Below are 27,276 nucleotides of genomic sequence, written 5' to 3' on the forward strand. Positions count from 1 at the left end.
TAAACAAATTTTCCAAACATGTCGTGTTATCTTTAGAGACTTACTTTGTTGTGTTTTACTGGTTTTCGACTCGTACGGTAAATCGTACAGCCGGCTTGGATTATGGCGATTATAACTAGAGCGGATATGCAGCCTACGACGATCCAGAGTTTCGTGATCGACATAAATATACCTCCACTTTCTTTACTTTCGTCCGGTGAGACGCTTCGTACTGCGAAAAGAAATTTATTTTGAGTAAATTTATCAGATTATTTGGTAATATTCTGTGTTTTAAAATCTTACATTGAGCTGGTTGGAATTTCAAATATTGTTTGTCCAAAGTCAGAGCACCCACACTGCCTCCGGAAACTGTTTCTTTCAATAATGTTTCTAATTCATCTGATGGATTATCATTTGCTAAGGATCTTCCTCTGCTTTCATACTGTTGTTCGTCGATTTGAACATTCATGTCAGTCACAACGTTACTTCCTTCCCTAGAATTGAAAAAAAAAATTAAATTGAATTTATAAATAAAAATTTAACGTGTAAGTAGGTAAGGTACTTGATAATTATGAGGCTAAATTTTGTAAACGCATAATCAATGAAATTCACGAACGAAGGAATCCGATCAAACATGAATTAAACAGTAATAAGTTCATCATTTTGAAATAATTTAATACATTCGATAATCTCAGCCACTGCTTTCCTATGTCTTAAAATTTTCTTCTCTTCTAACTGAGTAAATTCTGGATGAACTTTCCAATTTTTAACTTGTTTTACAATTTGCATTCGTGTTTCGTTTAAAAGTTTGGTATTGTAATCTTGAAAATTATTCGAAAATGTGTCGATAGAATTCTCATCAACGAATAGAAGTGTTTCTTGATCACTTAGAATATCCTTGATTACATTTCTCGATTTCTTTTTAATATTTTTGAACATCAACGAAACGTAATTATCCTCTTCGACTGATATATTTTCAAAAACACCATCAATTTGGTGAATTGATTCAGTCGTTCTAGTATCCAAGTCATTTTCTAATTTTTCGAGGTATTTTTCAAATCGACTATGCATATCGCATTCTTCCGCCAGTAATTTTATTCGTAATTTGAATAAAACATTTGAACTGGAGTTAGAATCCATGTTTCCATCAGCAGTTTCTTTCATTGCTCTAATTCGAGGGATACTATTCTTAATAATGCTTCTTTTTAATATAACGCTTTTATTTTCCAGGTCTAAGACATCGTCGATATATTGCTGCAATATTCGTTTGGTTTCCGTATAATTTGTTTCTAATAGAATTTGTAAATTTTGAAACACATTTACAAGTTTTTTCTTCAAATTGTGATTCAGGTAGGAAAAATCTTCACCCAATTCGGTGAATTTTAATAAAACTCCATAACTTGAAAACATTTTATCGAAGAATTCACTTCCACTGATAACTCCTTCGAAGGAATGTTTTTTCGAATCTCTCTCCTGTCTTTTTTGTTCTTGAAGTTCTGCCATCTCAAATTTCTTCATTCTGGCTAATTCCAATTTGAATTTAGTGGAGTAAATATACTTCTGTTGTAACGTTATTTTTTTGTAATTCAAGAATATTAATTGAGGCACAAACGCGATAATTAATTCTTCCGTCGTAGGCCTATCGCAACATGGATTTTCTTCAACAGCCAACGAGCGTAAATTGGCGAATTTTCTAAAATAAATATGTAAATCTTCGGCGTTTATTTTATTCTTACCGATGTTGAATATTTCCAAATAACTCAGACTGTCTAGATTGTCGATCGTTTCGATGAAATTCCAGTATAACGATAAAGTTTCCAGTTTAGTCAACTTGTGTATGTTTTCAATTTTAACGATTTCGTTGAACGATAAATTTAAATTTTTCAGATTCACTAATTCGTCCAAATTTTCGATACGTTTCAAGCAATTATTTGATAAGTTTAAATGGGTTAGATTCGTCAAAGGCCATAAACAAGTGATTTTTACTATTTCTTTGAATTCCAAATCGATGCGGGGGACGTTTTTGAAATCTAATTCTTCTTCGGAACAATCCAGTTGTTCTTTCAGAGTACTCATTAAAGTTTTCATGCTAATTATTCCTTTGAACGATTCCATTTTCGCGAACGATTTTTAGACACTACCTATTTTAAACACTGCGGTGACTTGAAAATGTTCGCTTACTTCTGTTTTATTTTGCCAACAACTCCTTGGTTACTTGAATAAACAAAAACTATAACGACGCGGTTTGAAATCGAAATAAACTCGATGAACTTACTGCTGGAATTGAATTATATCCATTTTTTGGAATCCTGGGAATTTAGATAACTTCTTCTTGAATCCGCTGGTTACAGTGTTGGCTAAAACATCGAAATCAGGAGATCCTGGAGAAGGTGCGTGGAAATTTTCGCCTACGTTTAGTAATTTGACTTGTACGTTGTAAACTAATTTAGGCTTTTCATCGATAGGTACTTCTTCATCTGTTGAAATGTTTTATTTAAATTATTATCAACCATCGTTAAGAATTATTTTTGACGATAATTATTTACAGTGAAATTATAATTACCAATAGGGCATTGTTTGAAACAAATTCTTTGATTGGAAACCAAAGGAACGGACTCGTGCTTCTTAATTTTCTTGTTTACCGCGTTAAATCCACCCCCTCTAATTGGGTACATGAAATAATAGCATTTGTCTTCGGTAAACGAAAAATCCTGCAAAAATTAGCATTGATTTTAAAATTAAATATAGGTACATAGATCCCTAGGTACTAGGTATAGGTACTTATTCAAACAGAAATTCATTTTTCTTTCACCAAACTTACTTTGGCATCGCTACTAATCCTTTTTCTTGAGAAAGTCAACGTCATTAAACCATCCTTAATTTGACCAGTATAATTAAACACATTTTGATCCGGATCTAATACTGGTGCACCATATCCATTGATCCACGTATCCATCACAAAGGCTCGGCCAGTTTGTTGATCTACCCATCCAAGAATAGCATCTGTCTGAGACTACGCAAAAAACAATACAATATTTTCAAGTTTATCAATTGTTTTCATTCGAACAAACCATTCGTACAATGTATTAGTGGGTACTTGAAAAGAAAAATTACCATTTTGTAATCATCAGAGAAACCTACGCCGGTCCATGCAGCCGTACGAGTCGTCGTTATAGTGAAAGTTATGTAATCGTTGCGAGAAGAATAGCCCCATTGTATATGGTATTCGCATTGACCTTTGCTAACATCGCAATTTTTCGGAGTACTCCATTCTCCTCGACAGGAATTCACAGGGACGGCAGGTTTAGCTGATTCTTCAACGGTGCTGCCATTTTTCGATTCTACGACTGGTTCTTGTTGTTCACCTACGATTTCGAATTTTTTAAAAAAAGTTCTAGCAGTTTGCAAAATAATTCAGTTGTTATGAATAAAATGAGAGGAACGAACCGAAAAAATTAATCGTGGTAACTCCGCGCTGGTCACCGTGGCCGTGATATTTCAATTCATCTTCCCTATAGAAATCTTTGATCGATGCGTTGTCACGTTCTAATCCAGATTTAGGGAAGTGTTTATATTGTTTACTGTCTTGACCGATTGCCCAGATGACATGCATTGCTTCTTGTTCGATGCTATGATCAGTTGGTTCAGTACCTGGAATAAGATTTCGTGGATTAGAGGATAATTTTCAAAATAGGTATTAATTGATATCTTTACATTCATACGAGGTATCCCATCACAACGTACCTACATTACATACTTAATCTTAATCACCATCAACTTTAGAACTACTGAATCAACGTCATGAAATGTTTATCTAATTTGAAAGGGAATGGGCATTGCCATTGCATCATATAGGTAAACAATGACTTCTCATTTTCGAACGTTTGAGAAATTGGGAAGAAAGTGAATTGAGAGCGGATTTTTTTCTCAAATTTTGAAAGATTTTAGAGCTGAATTTGTGCATAGATTATTGATGGAGAATTTAATTTTGAGTAGTGCAATTTTAGGAATCCCTGATTCCCTCCCTCCCCCCACCACCAATTTGGATGACGTAACCCACCGGGTTGAAATCACCTTGCAATCTGTTAGAAATCTTGGATATTTTTTCGCCCATGATGGGAGTGCATTTCTCCAAGTTGAATAAGAAATTACAGAGAGAAAAAAAATGTAAAATTATTTCTTGGAACTTCCTTCATATAGTCGAAGAAATCTTGCTGAATAACGTGCAAATTGAACAAATGTCCTTAGAAATCGATTTTTTTTTCAATTTTTGATCAATGCAATTTCATTTATAATTACCAGTAAAGAGGTAGTAATTATTAATTTATTATCCATTAAATACGTGCTGTAAATAGAATAATGACACAATTTTTTTTCATATGTAGTTTGAATAATACTTAATAAATGCACGATGATGAAAAACATACCTACCTACTTAAGTAGATAGGTATATTTTCATGTAATTATGCTAAAAAATATGACACCTATATGATTGCAATAGTGTAAAATTGTACGGATGTGCTTTTATTTCATTTGGACGCTGATAAATTGAGGAGGAGAGGAAGATATTCTGAAAAATCTGAACAAAAAAAACCTAAACTTGACATGGGAGAATTGAGAGATTGAAATGATGGCATTCAATATCGGAGAAAAAAAGAAAAACACCGACAAAGGAAGGTATATCAGATCAGCAGAAAAATTTCTCTGATCTAGACAAAGCTGAATGGGAGGAACATGTTATACTTCAACAGGCAAAATTTCAGATGCTCAAATACATTTTTGGTAAATTTTTGAAAATTGAATTTGGGTTAAAAAAAAAATGAAAATTCACCTAAATGTCCTAGAAAGCTGAAATTTGGTATGCGCCCTATTTTTGACCTCTTGAATCGATTGAAAACGGTTTCGAATCGTTTTGAGCACTTCTAACGACTCCCAGCTGATTTTAAAAGTTGAAATATTTACAAAATTTTAACCAATGAAGTTGAAAAGCTAAAATTTACTTCATATTCTACTTTCAATACGCAAAGTGGACCGGAGATGGTTTCATACTGTTCTGGATCCTCCGATTATGTTTTAGAAATTCCAGATATTAAAAAAAAGCCATAAAAACCGTCCAAATTAACTTTAACACGTAAATTATAAACACGAATGGTGCTTGTGAATAAACCACTTGATGGATTACCCACCTACCACATTTCCAAAACCAGGTTTTTGTCGTACCAGAAAGATATATTTCAAATTTTTTTGTAGTTTTCAAATTATGGCTGTAGACTCCAGAATTATTTGAAACAACATTCAATCGACTCTGTATGATGGAATTAGGGGGACAAAAATTTCAGCTTTCCAACTTCATTTGGTAAAATTTTGTGAAAATGTCAACTTTTAAAAATCTGCTGGAGGCTCCATGCAGAACTGCTCAAAATAATTCTAAGTCGTTATTGATCGATTTGTCATTTTTTAAACTTTGATATGCATAATTTTTTAGTATCTACCTACTAATTCATTGATTTTTCCTCAAAGTCAGACATAACGTCACAAAATCAATAGATTGTTTCACCGTGTTTTCAGAAGTCAACCTGACACCAATTGATCACTTTTTTTCCAAGTTTTTTTCTAAGGCGAGCATAATGTGAGAAAGTCAATATTTATATTTTTCCAAATTTTCAAAAGTTGGCGTCGGTAAAAGTTAATCCATTTTTTTCGTTTTTGAATATCTGACAAAATGTTTAAAAAGTACCTATTGAATTTTTTTCCAAATTTTCAAAAGTCAACGTGGCTCAAATTTTGGAATGACTCCCAAAATTTTGGTTGGTATTATTGAAATTTAAATACATAATACCTAAGCATTTTTGGTCCAAAGCAACTGCCCTTTTGCCTCATCTCTATGAAAAAATTGACCGAGGAAAAATTGACCATTATTACCTGAATGAACTTTAAGATTCATTTTTAAAAAATCAATGACTGAAATTTCAACACTTGAATGATTAATAATCGACTACTCATTCAACGATTTGATTTCTTGAGCTCCTCAGAAAGTCGGAACCTGAGCGAATTGATCCCCTTGCGTCTTCTCAACTCCCCCTCCCCTGCCCTAGAATCCTGGCGCAAATGATTTTAATATTTAATTTCTTAAGTTAGGTACATGTACCAATCATTTTTCCCAATGTAAAGCTGAAAATACAATTTTTTTTGGGAGAAAAAAATGGCTCTAATTTGTTTCATTTGATGAGTAGTAGGTCGTGCAATTTTCCATCAGCATTTTAATCAGACTATTTATCTCTTCACCGATGAGAAAGAATATTATCATTCTCATACATAGACACCCCATACAAACATCAGTAATCGTAACCAAAATGCAATAAAAAATTACTTTTCAATTTCTTCCTAAAAGCAATCGTGGTAACTCCATCAATTTCCGAACCGACAGCAGCCATTAAATCATTTCTACCTCCCCAGAACGTATCAAGTCGAGGTGTTGACCTGCGAACACGAAAAAAAAAATTCCATTAATTTCCATTAACCTACGAAAAAAAAATGAAAATACCCTACGAATAATTGAATTTAATTCGTTTTCAATTAGAACAATCGAAGTATGCGGTTGCGAAATCCATCACGATGGAAATTACTCGTACACTCACCTATCTCTGGTGTAATAATCCCAAATGCGGCTGGTTGTTCCTCTGGCCGTACCTATTACCATATCAGTGCAATCCATCGGGCTAAAATCATGGCGCGGTGTGTACGGCAAAAAGTCTGCAAAAATACCTCGATTATAGTATTTACTATTTACCGGTCATTATATCGCGTGAAAATCATCTCAAAGTCTTTGCATTACATATAGGTAGGTACTAGGTACTAGGTACAAGAACATAGACATTAGACATTAGGCATACGTTTCAAACCACCATCCGTGGCATGCAGTATGCCTAAACATTTCCTAAACCTTGCCTACGCATTATATGATCGCCATCGCGCCAACTGCGTACACGATTCTCATATAATTACATCACGCGCGCGTAAATCAACCGTTTCTTGGTCGCTATTAAATCCACGCTATCTAAGATTTTTAAATAAATTTAAAATGTTTCGCCGAACAATGGCGCGTACATGTACAATGTACGAGTACTGTAGGTCTAGGTACATGCTGCATAAGCGCGACAAGAAACAAGATAATTTTCCAATAATAATTCTTCGCTCAATGCCCGTCGTCGTCGTTCTCCTGTCTACTCGGTTTCTTCACAGAGTGCCCGTATCGGACGCCCGTTCGACACGTTTATAAATACGTAGCATTTCACTGCGTAAATAACTAGCAGCCGTAAGGATCTGTACCTGTCATTTATTCAAAGAAGGTGCGTGAGCGTGATGGACACCTGTTCGTGTCTAGATGTCCATATCAACCCTTGGCCGCGAGTAAATTTTCATTATCGAAACAAAAGTAAAGGTAATTTCGAGTTCGTCGCATCGTTCGGTGATTCTAAATTGATAATAATACTACCGGTTTTTTTTCTACTTTCCATCAGGTCCATCTTGGTATTTCGTTTCGAATTGACGATAAAATATAAAATACCTGCACCTAAGCAACTAAATTGACGAGAAACATCGCTCTTGTCTCGCATCTACAGGAAGTAGGTAGGTAATAATAATATAAAACTCACTTTCGACTTGAGAATCTTTCGGCTTATTTGTTTTATCTTTGGCAGCTTTGGAACTAGGTTCGGCGGTAGCTGAAGGCTCGGATTTTGCTTTCGGTTCTGATTTTGGTTCCGGCTCGGATTTAGGTTCTGGTTCAGATTTAGGCTCTGGTTCGGATTTTGGCTCAGGTTCGGCTTTGGGTTCTGGTTTAGATTTCGGTTCTGGCTCAGGTTCGGATTTCGATTCTGGTTCTGGTTCAGATTTGGGCTCTGGTTCTGGCTCCACTTCTAGAGATAGTTTTTCTACACAGACGAATGAAAAAAACTCGATTATTACATACGCATTCCAACGGAAATTTTCCGACGAAGAATTCATTCAACTAATTTTTCGCATTATGAAATATGATTTCCAAACTATAAAAATGATTTTGTAAGCTCGCAGCAGGAGAGCTGAAAAATATGTACTTATTTTTTCAACTTTCGATATAGATAAGCTAAACATCCATTTACAATGTAAATTTTACTAAGAACAAGTCTCTCTATGTTCACTGTTCGGTTAATTTGTTAAATAAATCACTCAGATGCGACCATCCTATCGTAACCTGAGCTAAAACGTGTAATGGATTAGCTGAACCGGTTTTTAGGCTAAAAAATTTCTATCGAATATACACGGTATGGCTATATAGATTTCAAAAATTCGAATATTTTAAATCAATTTCACTTCGGCATCAGGCGATAAATGTAGGTACCTATCTAACCGTGTGCAATTGCGTTTCGGGTTATTTTTCAAAACTGTTAATTAAATTTAGTGGATATTTTCCTTGCAGAAATCATAACACGAAATAGTTTTTTAAAATAATCAAAAAAATGCTATAAAATTACAGTTTGGAAATTTGAAAGATATTTATGATTGCCTAAGAGTATTCTAATTTCTACATAAGTTAGGTAAATTGAAGAATATTTCGTTAATTCGAAACTCACCATTGAATCTCGTGTGGCGTTTACCTCTCGCCGACGATGGAGTGGTACCTAAACCGTGGAAATACATTATTAGCATTTTTCGTCATAATTATTCGAATGCATGAATGAACGAATGAACGAATGAATGAATGAATAACAATACTTAATATTTGACGAAACAAGTACAAAAGAAGGCGGATTTTCACTCAAATTGCAGAGAAGCATAATATATTTTGTAATTTTCAAGTGGTAATTTATTGTAAATTGTGAAAAAAAATTGCTAGTCATTTTTTTGGTTTAGAAATAATGGTGGGATAGATGATGAGAAAATGAATCAATCACAAAAGCGAAAGCCACGTTGCTACATGTTTTTAATGGTTGATTTATTTCAAGACCCCAAAGCAATTTTTTTTTGAGAAGGAAATGTAAAATTTTAATTCGATTAAATTATAAAAACCCTTCAACTTTACTTTTCACAAAAAATTATTCTACTTGCATTAAAAAAATTTGTTTCTACCAATAGGTACCTATCAACTTCCCGTTGAATCTTCTGTTTATTTGCTTCAAAAATTCGGAAAAACAGATTCATTCCCAGTTTAACATATTTCGAGCTCGAGACCCCCCCCCCCATTGTTTCTTCAACCCACTACATATTTTGAAAAAAATGAGCAACTGTAGGACACTAACAAGGGAATAAGTATGCCAACCGGCACAAGAATTTTTAAACCGGATGAACGGGAATCAAAAAAGCACCCCAAAATATACCATCAGCCAAAATTCTAGGTCCTGAAATTCATTTTTCGATTTTTGGCGAATTTTTGAAAATTCAAAGTGGGAAAATTAGAAAAAATCAAAATTCCAGCAAATTGACCTAGAAGGCTGAAATTTGGTTTATACGCTATTTTCGACCTCCCAAGTCGATTGGTGACAGTTTCGAATCGTTCTGGAGCCTCCAGCGGATTTTCGGTTTCTACAGTTTTCGAAAAAACGCTGTAAATTGAAAGGAAATGAAATTTAGATGCGACCTTTTCGATCGATTTAGGCACGTATATTATTGAAATGTTTCAGTGTTGGCTCAGATCCAAAATTTTTTCCAGTGATTATTTTGGAAAAAATGAAAAAAAATCATCGTTTACGAACGCGTGAACAAAAGAAGCTGAAGTCTGGTTTGCAACCCATTTTCGACCTTCGGAGTCAACTGATGACGGTTTCGAGCCGTTCTGAAGCCTCCAGCAGATTTTTGGATTATCCAGTTTTCAAATCAAAAATTTTCTTCAGCGATTAAGTAGGTTTCTTATTTTTGAAAAAAAAAGAAAAGAAAATCCGCTGGAGTTCTTAAAATAGTTTGAAAGCACCGAAAGGTCGAAAATAGAGCACAAAGCAAATTTTAGATTTTTTATTCGCGCGTTGCAAACTATATTTTTTTTATTTTTTTCAAAAATAATCGCTGGAGATTTTGAAAATATGTTCTTAAATCGATCAAAAAGGTAATAAAGATGGTAAATCTGAGTTTATGGCCCTGAATTTATTTTTCACCCCACTTACAACGTTGTTTTCGAAAACTGGAGAATCTGAAAATCCACAGGAAGCTTCAAAACGGTGCAAAACCATCACCAATCGACTCGAGAGATCGAAAATAAGGTACAAAACAAATTTTAGCTTTCCAAGTCAATTCGGTGAAATTTTGAATTTTTTCTCATTTTTGGACCAAATCTGAATTTTTAAAAATTCGCCAAAAATCGATTTTTTTTTTTGGAGGGTGTTTATGAATTTCATTACAGGGGTTAATATGTACTTATTTAATTTGAGGCTGTTATTTTTACCGTGATAATTTGAGATCAAATTGTAACTTTTTTGGGATCAAGTGTTTCAAAATTCGAAAAAAAATTGAAATCGTTCCACCCCAACGAGCACTGATTGTGAGAGGTCGTACATATAAAAAAAAGTGAATAGATATTCAAACTCACAATCAGTGCCCTTTAAAACTGAATGAATGACCATCCCGACCGAAAATTGAGGAAAAATTGCACAACGAATGGGAAATGAAGAAAAATTTAATTTTGACATTTAGTTATATGCAGCGAATTAAGATTTATTGCTGATAATTCTGTATTTTTCTATGTTTCTCCGACCATTTTGTCCTAAATTTGCCCCAATTTTTGAAAGGGTCCATCTTCTTCTTTTGTATTTATTTGTTCTGGTTCATTCGCTCATACCCAAAAATATTGATCAATTAAGTAATTAATGAATATTTTTACCTTGTTTGTTGTTGACTCTGAACGAAACACTGGCAGGAACACTATCAGCATGCTGTTGCTCGCTACTGTCACCATTTCTAACCACTCTATTTTGAACACTCTTCGGTTGCTGTGGTCTGAAAGGCAAACGTGGTCTAAACAACGGTCTCTTCGTGGTAATAGGAGGTGGAGTAGTGGTTGTCGGGGTAGTAGACGTTGGTGTGGTGGTTTCAATAGTTCTCTTATAAGTGGTAGGCTCCGGTTCGCTTTTTGGTTCTGGTTCACTGGATGGCTCAGGCTCGCTAGACGGTTCTGGTTCGCTTTTCGGTTCTGGTTCTTTTACTTTCTTAAATTTAGGTTTTATTGTAGTGGCAGCTGGTTCTGGTTCCGGTTCACTTTTCGGTTCTGGTATCGATTTAGGTTCAGGTTCACTCTTTGGTTCCGGCTCAGATTTCGGTTCAGGTTCAGATTTCGGTTCCGGTTCAGACTTGGGTTCTGGTTCCTTTTTACGTTGAGTGGGACGTTGTTTGGGTTCAGTCTTACGTTTGATTGTTGGTCTCACTTTGGGTAATTCTACTTTAGGGGTAATTTCAACTTTCGGTTCTGGTTCACTTTTGGGTGTTGGTTCAGCCTTAGGAGGTGCCGGTTCCGATTTCGGTTCTGGTTCAGCTTTAGGTTCGTGATCGTGTTTCGGGCTAGGTTCGGCTTTAGCGTTCGGTTGATCTGTGGAGTTCTTGGCAGATGTAGAGGAGGCTGCGGTAGGAGCAGTGGTAGATGGGGTTGAGGGTAACTCGGCAATTTGTGGGAAGTTGCGGCAACTGGCTGTTAAGTCCTTCGGGCGCCATCCGAGTCCGATGTAGCTGGTGGTATTGGCGCGAAGTACTACCTCGATTTCATTCTCTTCGATCATCACTCTCCAGTACAATTGTACGCCTGGTTTGAGTTCTCTGTGATTATGTGCGCTAACATCGATATCGGTGCTCTTCAAATTAGACCCTGCGAGCAGAAAGAACACATCATATATATAAGAATGCTCACAATAGGTTTTTTCGTTTACATGCTCTACGTTATAAAGTATTGTTACGGTATAATAAGTAAGCGCATAGGGTGTTTGTGTAGTAATTGTCACGAAATTGTTCTTATATATTCCCACGACGTGTTGTAAAGATTGCGTATTATCTTCTTCGTACCAGTATGTACGATATGCTGTGTGCTGTGTGCTCTGCTCTATAATACAGCCGCATACGTCTACGGATCTATGAGCAATGTCGAGTTCTTTTAGCGAATGGCCACACGTTTGCCATACACCGTAACTGTTGCTCTACAGATCAACTATTGCCTATAATACAGTGTGTTCGAAAATTCTGTAATTTTATTGTTTTTAAATTTTTTATGAAGATGAGAGAGAGAGAGAGATGGGATGAATTGGGCGAGATGTAGCTACCGAGTGTTTCAGAAATCACAAAAACTTCAACGCAACTCTAACAAATTTGAAATTCTTGAAACAAAAATTCGAATTTTTGAATATTTTTTCCCGCTTGTAAAATATTATTTTGCATTTATTGAGCTAAAACCTCGACAAATATATTTTTTGAAAAGGGGGAAACATTTTGGAATAGTGGTGCCAATTTTTGGGCCATTATTGCCAATCTCAAAAAAATCGAAAAAGCTTCGTATGTTTTTATGGTTATTGTTCTCAATTTTTTGAATTTGCCAATACTGGCCAAAAATTGGTACGATTGAGTTTCAAAATATTTCCCAAGTTTCAGAAATGAAACCTTTCAATGTTTTGGCTTGATTAATACGAAATCTTTGAAAATAAAAAATTTTTAAAATACGAATTTACACAAAAATGAGCAGTTTGCAAATTTTCAACCACCTACCTAGTACCTCTACCTACCTATTTAAAAATGTTAAAAATTCTGCAGAACTTTAGGAACATACTGTTTCTTTACCTTAATCTTTTCTGGATGCCCTTACCACACGTATTTTGACACTGTAATTTTGTCATTTGACAAAAAGTGCGGAATATATTAAAAAAATAGATTCAACTTCCAGAAGTAGATACCTATTTACAATAAAGCGACGCTAATTAGCATACAATCGTATTTGAAGAGGGATAAGAGGTTTGAAAAAAAAATAAAAAGGCCTCGTCTGCGTTAGAACAATGAATGTGCGTTATCACTTTTGTGTAGGTATCGCAATTCATCTGCGAATCAAACAAATACTTACATAGATACGTGAAGAAAAACAAAATAAAAAAAAAAACTTTCGAGACATTTCCTTTTTCGATTATGTATGGTCGAGGGGCATAAAAGTAAAGTAAGGTATATTATTACGTAACCTCTCACATCCATACAATTCATAGGTACCTATAGTCGAATGCGTCTGTCTTATCTCATTTATGATGTAATTAACAATGCGTAAAAATAGTATACATATACGTATTGTCTTTTGTTTTTGACATTATAAGGTTTACTTTATGGGGCGAATAAATACTCACTTTTCGCACACGCCGGTCCAAACCATCCGGCTTCGCAATAGCATTGCTTTCTAGGCGCCGTCGTCGCTTGTACATCGATACACCGTCCTTGATCGCCGCAATCCTCATTATCCACACATTCATCTCGATATTGGCACCGTGGTCCGTAATATAATCTGTCACATCTGCATTTACCTAATAAATGCTTTCCATGCCCGCTGCAGTCTTCTTTGTATGTTTTACCTGCGAATTACAAGACGAGTACACCATAAGTCAATGACGTTTTATACGAGTAGCTGCGCCGCCCGGCGACCGGCGTCCAGGCTGCAGCGAAACATTATTTAAAAAATGCACCGTAAGTAACCAATTAGTTCCTCGACAATACAATGCGAAGAATATTCATTCGCTGGCAAATTCACGCACCGTAACTCGCCGAAGATTTTTTTTTATCGTGGTGGACACTGGACAGAGTTCGAAAGGTTTTTAGCTAGGATTTTCTTTTAGAATGGATGGTACAGTCTTTTCTATAGGTGGTGATTGGGCATAGTAGTAAAATTGTAGGTACCAGAAAATCACCGAGAATTATTTGATTTTGAAGTGCGATGTGATGCGGTATCGTGCGTAATGTGTCGTATCGTCTCTATCTTGATGTCTTCCTGGTATTTTGATTTCTTTCGGCTTTCTCGAATGATTTTTACTTGGGTATTTTATTTATTGAAGAGTCGAGTGAAATGTTTCATCTTAGATAATTTACTATTTTGGATCTTCGTCTATTTCAGTATGGGCGTGTTTTTTTGCGCTGGGGGTCGGGGGTCTATCAGAAATTTTTGTCACGATGACCATCAGCTTCTTTTATTGAATTATTTGAGGATTAAAATTGATTTTCAAGTCAATTTTTTTACAAGGGTGCATAATTTTTCGCCATTTTTTGCCATTTTGATCGATGTGAAATGTTGCAAAAATGGTTTAAAGACGATCTTTGAGCCTCTGAAAACATTTTCGACAGTTCTTCTTTTCAAAATCTCAAAATAAATCACGATGAATAAGCACTATAACAATGCCAACTTTTAAAGACTAAACTTCCTCTTTTTTTTTTTTTGAATTTAGAAAAAATTTTAAAATTCAAATTGATATTAAAATCATGTCCAATTGAGGTAGAAAGTTAATATTCAAATTTGTATTCGACCTCTTAAACAAATTAGAGTCAGGTTTGAACCACCCAAACCTCCAACAAATTTTTGAATACCTACACAGTTTTGGAAAAATCTTTTTGAAATGGCTCATAAGTAAAAATATAGATTCACTGTATTCGCGACCCTTTGCATTGTACCACTGTACCTAATAAAAGGGAGATGGTAAAATCCTGACCAAAAATTAAAACAAAAACAATCAATGTCGATTTTACGATCAGAAACGATAGAGAAATTTGAATCCGGAAAGGGGGGTCCGTAAAGGGAAGGGGTAAAATCCCAATAAAGAAAGGCAGAGAACAAAGATGTTAAAAAATTTACAAAATTTTACGATCCCAAAGGTGAGAATTACGATTAAATTGTCTCATTTAGAAATTCTTGTGTATTCAATCAACTTTTGGCAAGTTTCATGAGATTTCACATCCTCTTAATAAGTTTTGAACACTTCTAGGATTGAAATTTTTGGAAAATTTTGGTCAATTTTACTGAAATTGTATCAATTTTATAGAGTTACCGAGTCATTTTCAATTTTTGTGTAATTTTTGAAAAATGTTGATTTAAATTATTGATTTTTCAAAGTTTTTCATTTTTTTCATATTACCTACATGCAATTGCATTTTCTGCCACATTTTGCTAAAAATTTTGCAATGTTTTCATAATGTCAAGTCATTTTCGATTGTCGTTTAACTTTTGAAGAATTTTACCCAATTTTGATAATTTTTCATAAATTTTTATGCTAATTTCTGATAACTGAATTTTCATTGTACTTCTTGTAATTTCGGTATTTTTTTCAACTGTGACAATAGGTATTTTATTTCTATTTGTCTCTATAATGTTTAATAATTTTCAGTAATTCTTGGGATTTTTTTGAAATTATACTCAAATATTAGGACATTTTAACTCCTTTTTATGTAGTGAGTGCATTTTTCGATTTTTAGTAAATTTTTGAAAATCAAAGGAACAAAAATGCAAAAAAAATCAAAAGTTTACAAATTAATTTAAATAGCTGAAATTTGGTATGCACTAAAGACAACCAACTGCAGGCCGAGGGGAACGGAAACGGTAAAGAAAACTTGTGTAACGCAAATTTATCCCGCTGGGTGCTCTTTGCAGCGCTGTAGTTGATTTTGCAGGCAACAGGGAAAAGGGAGGGTTGTGTAGACCGCGAGGAATTCCTGGCTGCGCGCGCAGTCAGGAGTTCCTCGCGAACTACACAACCCTCCCTTTTCCCTGTTGCCTGCAAAATCAACTACAGCGCTGCAAAGAGCACCCAGCGGGATAAATTTGCGTTACACAGGATATTTTGCCAAGATGGCTGCCAGTTGGTTGTCTTATACGCAGGTCCAGTGTCTATAGTATGCACTCTATTTTAGACCCCTTGAATCGATTGGAAACGTTATAGAACCGATTTGAACTGTTGAAATTTCCACAGAATTTTACCCAATGATGTTGAAATCCTAAAACGAATTTTCATACCCTTAATTTCAATACGCTTAGTTGACTGGAGATGGCTTCAAGCGGTTCTGGAGCCTCCGACCATATTTTGGAAATTCCTATTTTCGAAAAAAATCCTATATAATTTGTCTATTTTATCTTCCACACGTATTAACGCGATTGGTGCTTGTTAGTGAACAGCTCATCGCTTCATCATACACCATTTTTCCAAAATCGGTTTCTTTTGGTTCGGAATTGTACATTTCTCTAACGATTTCATTATTAAAAATTTGAAAAAAGTGCGATCTGGAATTTCCAAAATAATGGCTGGAGGTTCCAAAACGGCTTGAAAGTTGGAAGAATCGATTAAGCATGTTAAAAATTACTGTTTGAAGTGAATTTCAGCTTTCCATCTTCAATAGGTTCATGAAAATATCATAGATTTCAAAAATCTGCTGAAGGCTCCTGAACTGCTTAAAACGATTCGAAACCGTTCCTGATTGATTCGGAAGATGAAAAGTAGGGTAGGTATTTACCAAATTTTGCAGCTTTCCAGGTCAATTTGACAGAATTTCGATTTTTTTTGGCATTTTTGGCCCAAAGATTATCAAATTGGAAAATACTCTAAAACATCTGAGTACTACCTAAAATTTTCGGCTAGTGATGTATTTTCGTCTACGATTTAGCTTTGTCTGGTTCAAAAAAATATCTGCTCGCTGAAAATACCTTTCTTGTAAACATATTTTTCACGGGAGGAAGGGAGCCTGTTTCACTCAAATGCATCGAAGATTGAAATTATAAAAAAAAACATACACGCAAATAAAATTGGCGATATTTTTGGCAAAAAAAATCATGTTTGGATTCCATTCAGTATTTACTCTCGAATTACGACTACTTTCAATAATATTCACCTGCTTTATAAATTATTCACATATCTCGGAATCGAATACCTAGATAAATAACTAGAAAATCATTTTGACAATTTTTGGGTCAATGTCTCGTTGTCTTACTCATATTAAATAAATCCGCCTTAGTATAGAACTTTCATCGAGAAGAAAGAATTCACAAAATCGCATTCCATTTACTCATACCACATTTTCATGTTAGCTCGTAGGCAATCTTTGCCAAATCCTTGAGCCGGATTTTTATAAATATCAGATACCCTACCTGTACGAGTACATGCGTAAATACAACACGTACATTACATAGGTATAGGCATAAGTCTTAAGTAGGTAGCCTAGGTACCTTCATATTTGTCTAGGGTATTATTTATCCAGACGAAATTTCACATATAGCTCATCGCACGTCGCATACATATAAAGCCTAATTATCGATTGCTCGTTTAATGCAATATGTTTGGATGAGTTTTTACATAATTATCAGTAATGCTCGGTGGATATTTCTGGCACCTACAACTACATACGGGTATATAAGCCATATGCAATGCACTCTGCTAAGCCAAGGTTACAATGCAAACCTTGAATGGTGTGCCTGTGCATTTAGTACATACTACATAGCCAGCCAATCTAGCACTGTCTTGTAGATACAACAAGTAAATAGGTATACTTTACTTATAGCCACGAAAATCGTGAATTGAAAGAGCCGTTATAATATGGGACATTCGCACATCAGGCAAAACCATTAATTAGTAGGCTGTGACATAATGTACCTACTCTCGTCGAGTAAAAATATTATAAATTTTTATAAATAGATTCGTAGGATGGTTTCAATATCATTGACCGACATTATTGCTGCGCACAGGTACACGATGATGATGAAGTATACGTAGGCTCAGCGTGCATTATTCAGAGAGACGATACAATAAGAAAGAAATATTAGAAATGGAGTAATAGTGCGAGCGAGGTGCCTATATAGTCAACGTGGGTATAATTATCCGTCATCCATCGTATATCTACTTAAATGGAGCTGGTGCTCGTCGATTATCATATCTTTGAATAAGTTAACCTAGTTAAGGAAAAAGGATAAGATACTTACGACTTCTAATATCCACATCAGCGCACGACCAAAATCTATAATTATTCGACCATTCTGCGGCTTCCCTTAGTAATCTAATGGTACAGTCTATACACTCAAATTCGGCTGGTAACGCGACAGTGTACGATTGAGCTCTGCAAGTACAAAATACAAAATACAGATTATAGCTACACGTGTGATATGTCAACTTAAAAAAGGATCATTTTCGTGTACACGAGATTATAATACATGGCCATCTTGGTACCTAATCCTACTGCATATAGGTACAGGTAGCTTTCACACTGTGCAGTAGAATATATTAACTAACCGAGAGTTATGTACCAGCGTCCACTTAATGGTATTCTGACAAGACATCGATATAATGATAATGGCGATAATAAAGAGTTATAATTAAGATCTTACATGCCTCTTTAGCTCAACAACCATGCAAACTTTCTCTATGCAGTATATACCTATACATCCTATATGTACATAAACCTGCACCTTGGTTTAGGGTCCTCGAAAAATTTACCGGGTGAATTTTGCCGCATGTTTTGTACAATATACGCGAATCTACCTGTACATTCCATGGTCGCCATTGTACGTCTACCTACATGTGCTGTATGGAAAATATTCGCAAAATGCGGGCTTTTTTTTCTTCTTAATTGTTCGTATTACGTAATGTAGAAATTATCATTTATATGCATATAAGATAGGCCCAGTATATGGAAGATATTATATACTTACGTAACATCAGTACGCACGAATTCGGAATCGGATGTTACAGGTGTGAGATCAAGTACAGGTCTTTCCAAACTATCCAAAACCTGCAGCCTATATCCTCCCTGAAAAATAAACACGAGAAGTATGTATAAGTACGAGTAGATATCGAGTAGATAAACATACAATTAGAATGAAAATAAAAGTGACATTCGCTGCTAATACGAGTACATCGTGGTAGGTTTTAATTGTTGAAAAAAAAAACATTCGCTTTCATCTCTCTTTAATGCTTTCTAAATGCGAAAAGTTTAATTTTGACATTTTTTTCTTTCTTAATACATGCAATGTCATTAAACGATGAATTCAAATAGCGTATAGAATACCTACGATGTTTAATCATTTGCTAACTCTTCATCTGTGTATCTCTATAAGTAACTCTCTAGCATGTAGAACAAATGGTCAATCGACCATGAACTTAATCGACTTTGGCAGAGTCATTGATCCAAGAGAGGATTTTTTTTTTCATAATACGCCACTGAGTGTAAACTCATTATAACAATTAACGCTAATACAGGTGGAAGTATTTCGACACTGTTTGGGAAATAAATCGGTATTATTTTGTAATACATAGGTAAGGTAGCCAGGAGAGGAGAGGTGAAGTAGGGATCTAGATTAAGTATTAAGTTTCAGAACGTAGTATCGATTAAGTGAGATAAGTGTAACGAGTATTACATTTCGGTGAAGTGGACGACGCGATGGACGAGTTCATGGTTCAAATAACTGCACATGTGTTAGCATCGTATCGTATTCGTATTCGTCTTCGTGAAAACCATGAAAAACGATAAAAAATTTACCGTTTGTTACATTGTCAAAGACGTGATACACGTGGTTCAGATCGTTTCGAAGATGTCTTTGCCGAATGAAAGTAGAGGTGGACATGGGTTTTGCTCTATTTAAATTTTTTCACTCTTGAGAGTTGGTGGTACTTGGGATCAGGGCTGTAGGGAAAGAGGAGTTGCGGACAATTCTTCGTGAGTAATTCATTCCCGAAGACAATTTCTCCCAGGACAATTCTTCCCGAGGGCATTTTCTCCCAGAACAGAGTTCGTCTCCAAAAATTCGTACTATGGTCCAAAACCTCTCGAGTAATCAATTGAACAAGTTTTCAGTAAAAACCTGGCTATGATTTTTTTCTGGGAAGAACTAACCTGGGGAAGAATTGTCCTGAGGGAAGAATTGCCTTCAGGGAAAGAATTGGTTCCCGCGAATAACTTCGCACGAAGAATTGTCTGGTTACCGAAAAGATGACTGAACGAAGCAATTAGGAGTGGTATACAATTGCCTAGAGGTGTCTAGAAATTAAGGAACTGAGCCGAATAATGAATTATTTAGGTGATTTTACGAGAGGTGAATTCTTGGCTTTTTTCACATATCACAAAAAAAGTGGAACATAGAACTTATATCGAAGCTTTATGTTTTTTCATCCATCCGTGGGATACCTTTACCTACCTTTGAAAAATTTTCTTCAAAAATTCATAAAAAAATTTCATCTTTCAAATTTTTTCAACATTTTTGAAAATTTGAAGATTGTTTATGGTTTGATTGTGAAATTCCACTGATTCATTTAGAATTCGATTTTGATTGTTTCATCACTGAAAAAGTAAAAATCTATTGATTCAAAATTGAATATGTATTTATTAAGGCGTGCCTCATTCTACTGGCTGAAAAATAATGATTAGCCTATCTAAAAAATTTCAGAAAAATCAAGTCGTTTCCGGATCCCTCCCTTTCATAAGTTCTCAAAAAATGAACAAAAAATTAAAATTTTTACGTTTTTTATTACTGCGATAATTTTTTGATAATTTTGATCCTCCTCACATTACAAAAAATTGAACCCCCCCCCCCCTCAAAAAATAAGAAAAATAAATATTACAATTTTTACATTTTTCTATTCTAATGGTTGGATTTGGTTATTTTCATCAGAAAACAACAATTGAAGCATAATATGTTTCCAAAACGCACCAAGTCCAAAAAAATATTGATAAGAAATTCATGGTACTTGGTACAATTTGGAAACGTAGAAATGGCCCAAATTGGCTGATTTTTCGATATGTTGTAGCCAAGATCCTTGGGCACAACATATCAAAAAATCAGGCATTTTGGGCCGCAACTTTATGCTAGATGACCTTGCAACCTTAGAATCTTTGAAAATGGACTTAGTGCGTTTTGGAAACGTATGCTTCAATTTGATGGTTTCACTCTCCTTTCCTCCTGAATGATGAAAAAGTGGAACTTGCCTCCTAAAGTTTCTAAAAATAATTGAATGTACTGAAAATGAGATCAATTGCATCGTTACGATAGCGATACTTATTTTGATTTTTCAATCAATGTACATAGGTACTCGTATTGGGCTATAGTCACATTACATAGAGGACCAAGGAACACGTTTGCTTGAAAAGGGCTTAGCTATTTAAAAGAATTCCGACACAGAGATCAAAATTTGGAAAAAATAAATAGATAACAATATCATTTTACCTGCCAACTTCATTTTCCAACATTGAGGCGGGGAGGGAGGAGGCTCTTTAAGTATAAGGAAGCCAACATCGTTTTTATGATGGTTGGAAGGCGAGAAAACATTTTTCTTAAAAAGACGGATGTTTAGGTAGAAGGGTTATGACCAAAAACTTGAAAGTTTTTAAAAATTTGTGCAGAATTCAAATTTTTCATATTTGTTAGATTTTTTCCAACGGGGCTCCACACAAGAGGACCAACAAATATCATTAGGAAGATCAATGGAGGGGTTTTCTGGAGAAGAGGGTTATTAAAGAATTCTGACACAAAAATAGGAAATTTAATAAAAAATTTGCCCATTTTGATTTATTCCATTTTTGTTAATTTTTATCAACTTAAGGGGGTTGAAGAGAAAGAGAGGAATGAGCTCCACAACGGGGAGCCAACATAGCTTGGAGGACTGGAGAGAAGGTGTTTTTTGATTAGAAAAATTTTGACGCTAAAATGCAAAACTTTAGAGTAAATTGGATTTTTAATTTTTTTTTGTATTTTTCAACTAGTGGAGAAGGGTTTTAGCCGGACTGTGACAAAGGAAATGATTCCAACTTGCAGAAAAAAATTTTTGAACTGGACAACACTAAATCAACAAAGCATTAAAAAATACATCATCAGCCAAAATTTCAACTAAGTAACTACTAGCCCATTTTTCGATTTTTGATGATTTTTTAAAAAACAAATTTGGACTAAAAATTGAAAAAAATTATTATTTTTATACCAAATTAATTTAGAAAGCTAAAATTTGGTGTATATCCTATTTTTGACCGCTTTAATCGATTAAGAACAATTTCTCGCCGTTTTGCAGAGTTCTGGAGCCTCCAGCAGATTTTTGAAAATACATATAAATTTGTTCAAAATTTTACTTGATGAAGTACTAAAATTTACTTTACATCCTAGGTAGTGAGGTACCATCAGACCGTTCTGGAATGTCCAGCAACTTTTAGGAAGTTCCAGATTTCGAAAAATTGTCTAAAAACCTGATAAATTTAACTTTAAAAAATTGTTTAATATCAGAATGTACAGCAACTTTAGCTTTCCAACTTTATTGGATTTTGAAAAATTTGCTGAAGATTTTAGAACTACTAAAAACAGTTTGAAACCGTTTCCAATCGATTCTGCTACTGTCTGCTAGTCAAATTGAATTTTTGACCAAAGTTTTACTTCAAAAAATTCTCCAAAAATCAAAAAAATTTACTTCAGCACCTTGGCTGGTGGTGTGTTTTTGCATGCTTTTTTGATTCAGCCTTCTCCGGTTCAAAAATGATTCTGCTGGTCAAGACACCTTCCTTGTAATTCTTCATATAGGTACCACTTGTATTTGAGAAGAACCTCGATAGACCCATAAATTCAAAATTCAAGTTCCTAAAATCAATTTTGGGCAAAGTTTTGAAAAAAAAATTGAAAATCTCAATTGGTTTTCGTAATTTGGTCAAAAATGCGTTGACATGTCAAGGTGAAGGGAAGCATCTCTATCGACCGAGAAATTCTGGAAAAAAATTAAAACATTCTAAAGGTAAAATTTTACAAAACTATAGAAACGGTGTACAATATTATAATTTTTTCACGTCGTAGACAGACGACAGATAGGTACTTAAACCTAATTTTAAACCATAAATAACAATCTCAAACGAATAACTTATGGAAAACCTGAAAAATTAAACAAAGAAAACGTAGTGGCTTGGGCTTGTACGAGAGTAAGTATTATAAACTAGAACGAAAATCTTCAAAGGTGCCACTGTTAGCTATTATATTCTCGCGTAGCAGACAGCTCAGCCATCACCCACCATACAATCGTGTGCAAAACTTCAAATAGGTACGCAAGACATAGTACAACGAGTATAGTGCTCAATTCGACATACACATTTTCAACTCATTCGAGCAAGAATTCATTAAACAAACACCAATGATCACAAACACTACAAAAGAATTCAATTCGAAGATCATAATAAACGCTAAAATGATCAACGAGCCTGATACAAAAGCCAGCCACAACGATGGCGTTGATCAATGGTACCCTAAAGAGATCAATACGCGTATCAAATTTCATTTTAATCGATCCACTTTTATATTCTTTTCAAGCGTTGAAGCGGCGAACGAGCGAATCGCGCCCAAAAGAGGGGGATCCGAGCCACCAGCCCAGAGTTCCTTTCTTATAGTGCTAAAATCATAATCTTAAATGACTGCGACTTACAATAATCAAACTCTATGGCGCTACTACGTATCAGCTAGACGCACACCTCGTAAAAAATGTAATTAATCAAACACTTAACAAATTCGCTAGTAAGAGTACCTAGACCTGCCTACCTATATTTTATAATTGATTCGGACGAGATGGAGATTTTCTCATAGTACACCGACGCTTTGTCGAGCAACAGATGTCGCGGAAATACGAGCACGTTGAAGCCTATTTTCGATTTCAATTCAAAGCATATCGTACCTTACCTTACCTAGTACCTACTCGAAAATAGAGTATCTCAGATGAATAGGCCCAGTGACGAATAAAAAGTGAAACAAGAACGGATTATGTAAATATAAAGCTTAATCCTTTTCGTTATTGTTTTTCTAAACTTACTTTCATTTTTCATTTGAACGTTTCTTATAATCCGAGCCGTTTATATTTTATTACTTTCTACATCATTAAATTCTAATCTTTTTTTACGTGTGCAAAAATAGCGCCTTATACCCGGTAAACGTTAATATTCAAATAATTGCCGAGCAATTATCGTCTTCATCAACTTTCGTATTTGGTAGGTAAATATTCGCGCATCGATAATATCTCTCCTAAAGTCGACTCACAACCTCGTATGTACGTATTTGTTTACAAGTTTTTTTTTCACCTACAACTTCTTCTTCACAGACATCTGTATCTTTTTTTTTTAGCACCCATTTAATCGCTGATGAAGTTTACATGTTGTTTTAAATAATTTTGATTAAGTGTTAAAAGGCGCGTAACGTGATATCCGTTTGTGCTTCATTTTTTTTCGCTGTAAACAATTTGATACTTTTCAATTATCTGATAATGCAACTTCTGTGCAACGGATATTTTTTATTAGCTTTTTTACACATGTCTCAGCCTAAGGCTCAATGTACATACCTACAACTTCCGCCAACGCTAGTATATTCTAATGAACGATTCGACACTTTGAGATATTACGTGTGCAGTACGACTATACAGTTACACCTCGAAGTATCAACATATTTTGCCATTATGCAATACCTATCACGACGACGACGACTACGACGACGAGTTCATAAAAGTACATATAGCTTACATGACAATTTTCGAACGCATGATGGCAGTTCATATACCCGAGTCTCGGTATATACTAAGGTACGAGTATAGGTACATGAAAAATTTCCACAATGGCTGATATCTACTAGATAGTGTGCCTACAAAGTTCATTTACAATGGACTGTCGTCGTGACTTGGACACTATGTGATTATTTTTTTTGTGCGAGAGATTTTATCGAATTTAACGGTAGTAACGGACCATCATAGGTATGTGCTGAAGTAAATGCTCACGAGCTGAGCGTGTGGTCAAATTGAAAACAATCGAATATTGTTGAAAAAACGGCATACCTGCTTATACATATTATTGGAATACAGAGAGAGGAAATGAGCTGGAAAATCGTGTAATATTTTAATTTTGGTATTGGTAAGTAAGTATTTTTCTCGGATTTTACTCAGTTTCAAATTAATACATACATATAAGAAGCAGACAGGTAGGTAATTTTTCATTGTTTAAATTAGGGCAACATTTGGCTCGCTGAAAGAGCATGGTTGTTCAGACCTGATGACCAAATTTTGAGCTATAAGTAACGGTTGATTTTTTGGTTTTTGGCGAATTTTTGAAAAAAGGCTGAAAATAGACCACATGCTTGGTAAGTAGGTACATATATTAATTTCCTACAAAAAAAGTAAATACAGAGAACAATCTGAAAATCGGTTTGTATAATTATTCTGAGTTTATCTTTCGAATCGCGATTGCTATACGATTTTCCAGTCGATGAGTAGCCTTCAGCAGAAGTTCAATTTTTCCAGCAATTTCAAATCGCTCCAGAAGGCGTTGTAATCATGTAATCAACTTTCGCTGCTAAAAATTCAATCTTGTTATAAAGTTCGACATTTTGAATCGATTAGGGCAGATGAATTGCAAATTCGCTGAGACTAGTTGAAAATGGTATTTTTTTTTTTTTTTCAACAGAAATCTTAAATCTAAATAATTTTAAATTTGCCAATTTTTGCAAAAAATTACTCAAAATTTCTTCTACTTGTATGTACCTCATATAGTTGACCCACTAAATCGATCGTGTCACCAATTCCGAGCGGAACTTGAGCCTATACAGCAAATGTTTATTTTTCTTCAGAAATTTCGAATCGCCTCAGAAGACCTTATAATAAACTTCAGCAGCTGAAAATTTGGTTCTGACGTCTGGGTTACCTATATTCTTTCTTGCAGAGCTAAATTTCAGCTCAATCAGAGTTGAAAGATTTTGAAAGTTCACTCCTAAAGAATTATTTCAAACCTAAAAAATTCAAATCCGAAATTTCAAAATCATAATTAGTTAATTACCTACAGAAATTTATTCGATTTGATCTTAAATTTCAAAACTTAATACTTTTTTCAGACACCCTCCTCCTTTTACAGTTTTGCTTCAAGTAATTTTGAGATACCTATGAGCTTTCAAGGTTCGGTAGTTTTGCAAAAAATATCAAATTCGTAATTATTGTGAGGCCTTCTCCAACCCCTTGAAGGTTTTAGGATATAAGTAATATCGTGATCACTTCATCATAGATGATGAATAGACTGCAACTTGAACCCCCCCCCCCTCCCCAAAAAATAGCGAAATTGGAGGACCTGACTTCATGTTCATTGATTCCAATTGGTGCAAAATAAACTTGGAATCACTCTAGAAATTTTTCGTGTTAAAAAGTCTCATAATTCATAAACATCAATGTATCTATATTTTTGAATAAGTGGAATGCTTTTGCACTTAGAAAGCAAACAAATGAGAATTACAACAACAACAAAAATTGACCAGAAAATGAAATAAAAACACCGAAGAGGTTGTAAAATCTTTTCCATTGTTCAATATTTTTTAAAAATAAATTTTGATTTTTCGAAAATTAAACAATGGGAAATTTTTTACAACCCCTGCAGTGTTACATAAATTTTGAAATTTAACTGACGTCGGCTTCTCTTTTGATATGACCCTTTTCCTCTTTTTTATTGTTTTTTAAGTACAAATTTTCGTAATTAATTGCAATTATACTCAAGAAGCTACTTGAGTAATTACATTTATAATTACGACATTCCCTGCCTCAAGTTAAGCCTCACCTACGTATGAAAGTTTCAAAAAAATCGGCCCATTCCTCTAAGAGAACATTCGAGCCAAAGAATTTTTCAACTTTCAGAACGAAAGCAATAAAGATATTTTGAGTACAGTATTTTTCTGATATACGTATATTAAATTGTGATTTAAAAAAATTGAAGAAATGATTCAAGATGGATTTATTTTTGGAAGGAGGAAAAAAAATCATCTTTCAAAGTGGATACCTAGGTAAAGTTTTTGACGGAATGTTATTTTCGAAAAACGGAGACTAAAAATAACTCGTACGAGTAAAAGGCTGAAAAAATTCCATCATAAGCTTTCATTGAAACTAAAAAATAATGTGTGAGAACTGAGAACATGTTTTTGTTGTTGTCGTTTGACAAATTCAGCCAAAAATCATAACAAACATATTTTTATAAGAATTGTTTCATTTTGGAAAAAATAATGTTGTCAGCAAAATTAAGTTCTGTTTTTTTCATGTATACTTAGGTACGCTTTTTTTTGATAGTAAAAAAAAAGGAAAAAATTAGGTACCTAATGCAAGAATTTTTTAAATGGAAAGAAAAACTATGACAGTGTCAACGGATTTAAACTTATGAAAAAAGCCGCAGAAAGTTCTAAAAAGAAAATTAACGCATGTAATGAAATACCGTGTGATATTGATGAACCGGAAATTAATTTCTAGATATTTCAATATTATTAAAGATCAACTATAATTAAGAATTTTTTGACATGTCAGTAGTTTATCATTCACGTGGAAAAGTCAC

At 34.5% G+C, this 27,276-nt stretch overlaps 2 protein-coding genes across 4 annotated transcripts in view; both read right to left on the bottom strand.

Annotated features, from left to right (window-relative positions):
* Nucleotides 1–27,276, bottom strand: part of LOC135836230 (uncharacterized) — an 80,066-nt gene that overhangs the window by 1,477 nt on the left and 51,313 nt on the right. For all 3 annotated transcript variants that reach the window (XM_065350931.1, XM_065350929.1, XM_065350930.1), the window contains exons 4-18: nucleotides 18,635–18,732; nucleotides 17,909–18,042; nucleotides 13,311–13,532; nucleotides 10,829–11,803; nucleotides 8,592–8,639; nucleotides 7,635–7,913; nucleotides 6,618–6,732; nucleotides 6,350–6,459; nucleotides 3,427–3,630; nucleotides 3,094–3,344; nucleotides 2,801–2,992; nucleotides 2,543–2,690; nucleotides 2,255–2,456; nucleotides 283–473; nucleotides 45–211 (exon numbers count right to left, since the gene is read on the bottom strand). In XM_065350931.1, the coding sequence (XP_065207003.1) occupies nucleotides 45–211; nucleotides 283–473; nucleotides 2,255–2,456; nucleotides 2,543–2,690; nucleotides 2,801–2,992; nucleotides 3,094–3,344; nucleotides 3,427–3,630; nucleotides 6,350–6,459; nucleotides 6,618–6,732; nucleotides 7,635–7,913; nucleotides 8,592–8,639; nucleotides 10,829–11,803; nucleotides 13,311–13,532; nucleotides 17,909–18,042; nucleotides 18,635–18,732 (3,336 nt within the window). The remainder of the gene's footprint in view (nucleotides 1–44; nucleotides 212–282; nucleotides 474–2,254; nucleotides 2,457–2,542; nucleotides 2,691–2,800; nucleotides 2,993–3,093; nucleotides 3,345–3,426; nucleotides 3,631–6,349; nucleotides 6,460–6,617; nucleotides 6,733–7,634; nucleotides 7,914–8,591; nucleotides 8,640–10,828; nucleotides 11,804–13,310; nucleotides 13,533–17,908; nucleotides 18,043–18,634; nucleotides 18,733–27,276) is intronic.
* On the bottom strand, nucleotides 486–2,248 carry LOC135836231 (dynein regulatory complex subunit 3-like). Its single transcript, XM_065350932.1, has one exon. The coding sequence runs from the start codon at nucleotides 2,092–2,094 to the stop codon at nucleotides 619–621; it is 1,476 nt and encodes a 491-aa protein (XP_065207004.1). The 5' UTR covers nucleotides 2,095–2,248; the 3' UTR covers nucleotides 486–618.

This window comes from Planococcus citri, chromosome 2 (genome assembly GCF_950023065.1).
Source record: "Planococcus citri chromosome 2, ihPlaCitr1.1, whole genome shotgun sequence".
Lineage (NCBI taxonomy): Eukaryota > Metazoa > Arthropoda > Insecta > Hemiptera > Pseudococcidae > Planococcus > Planococcus citri.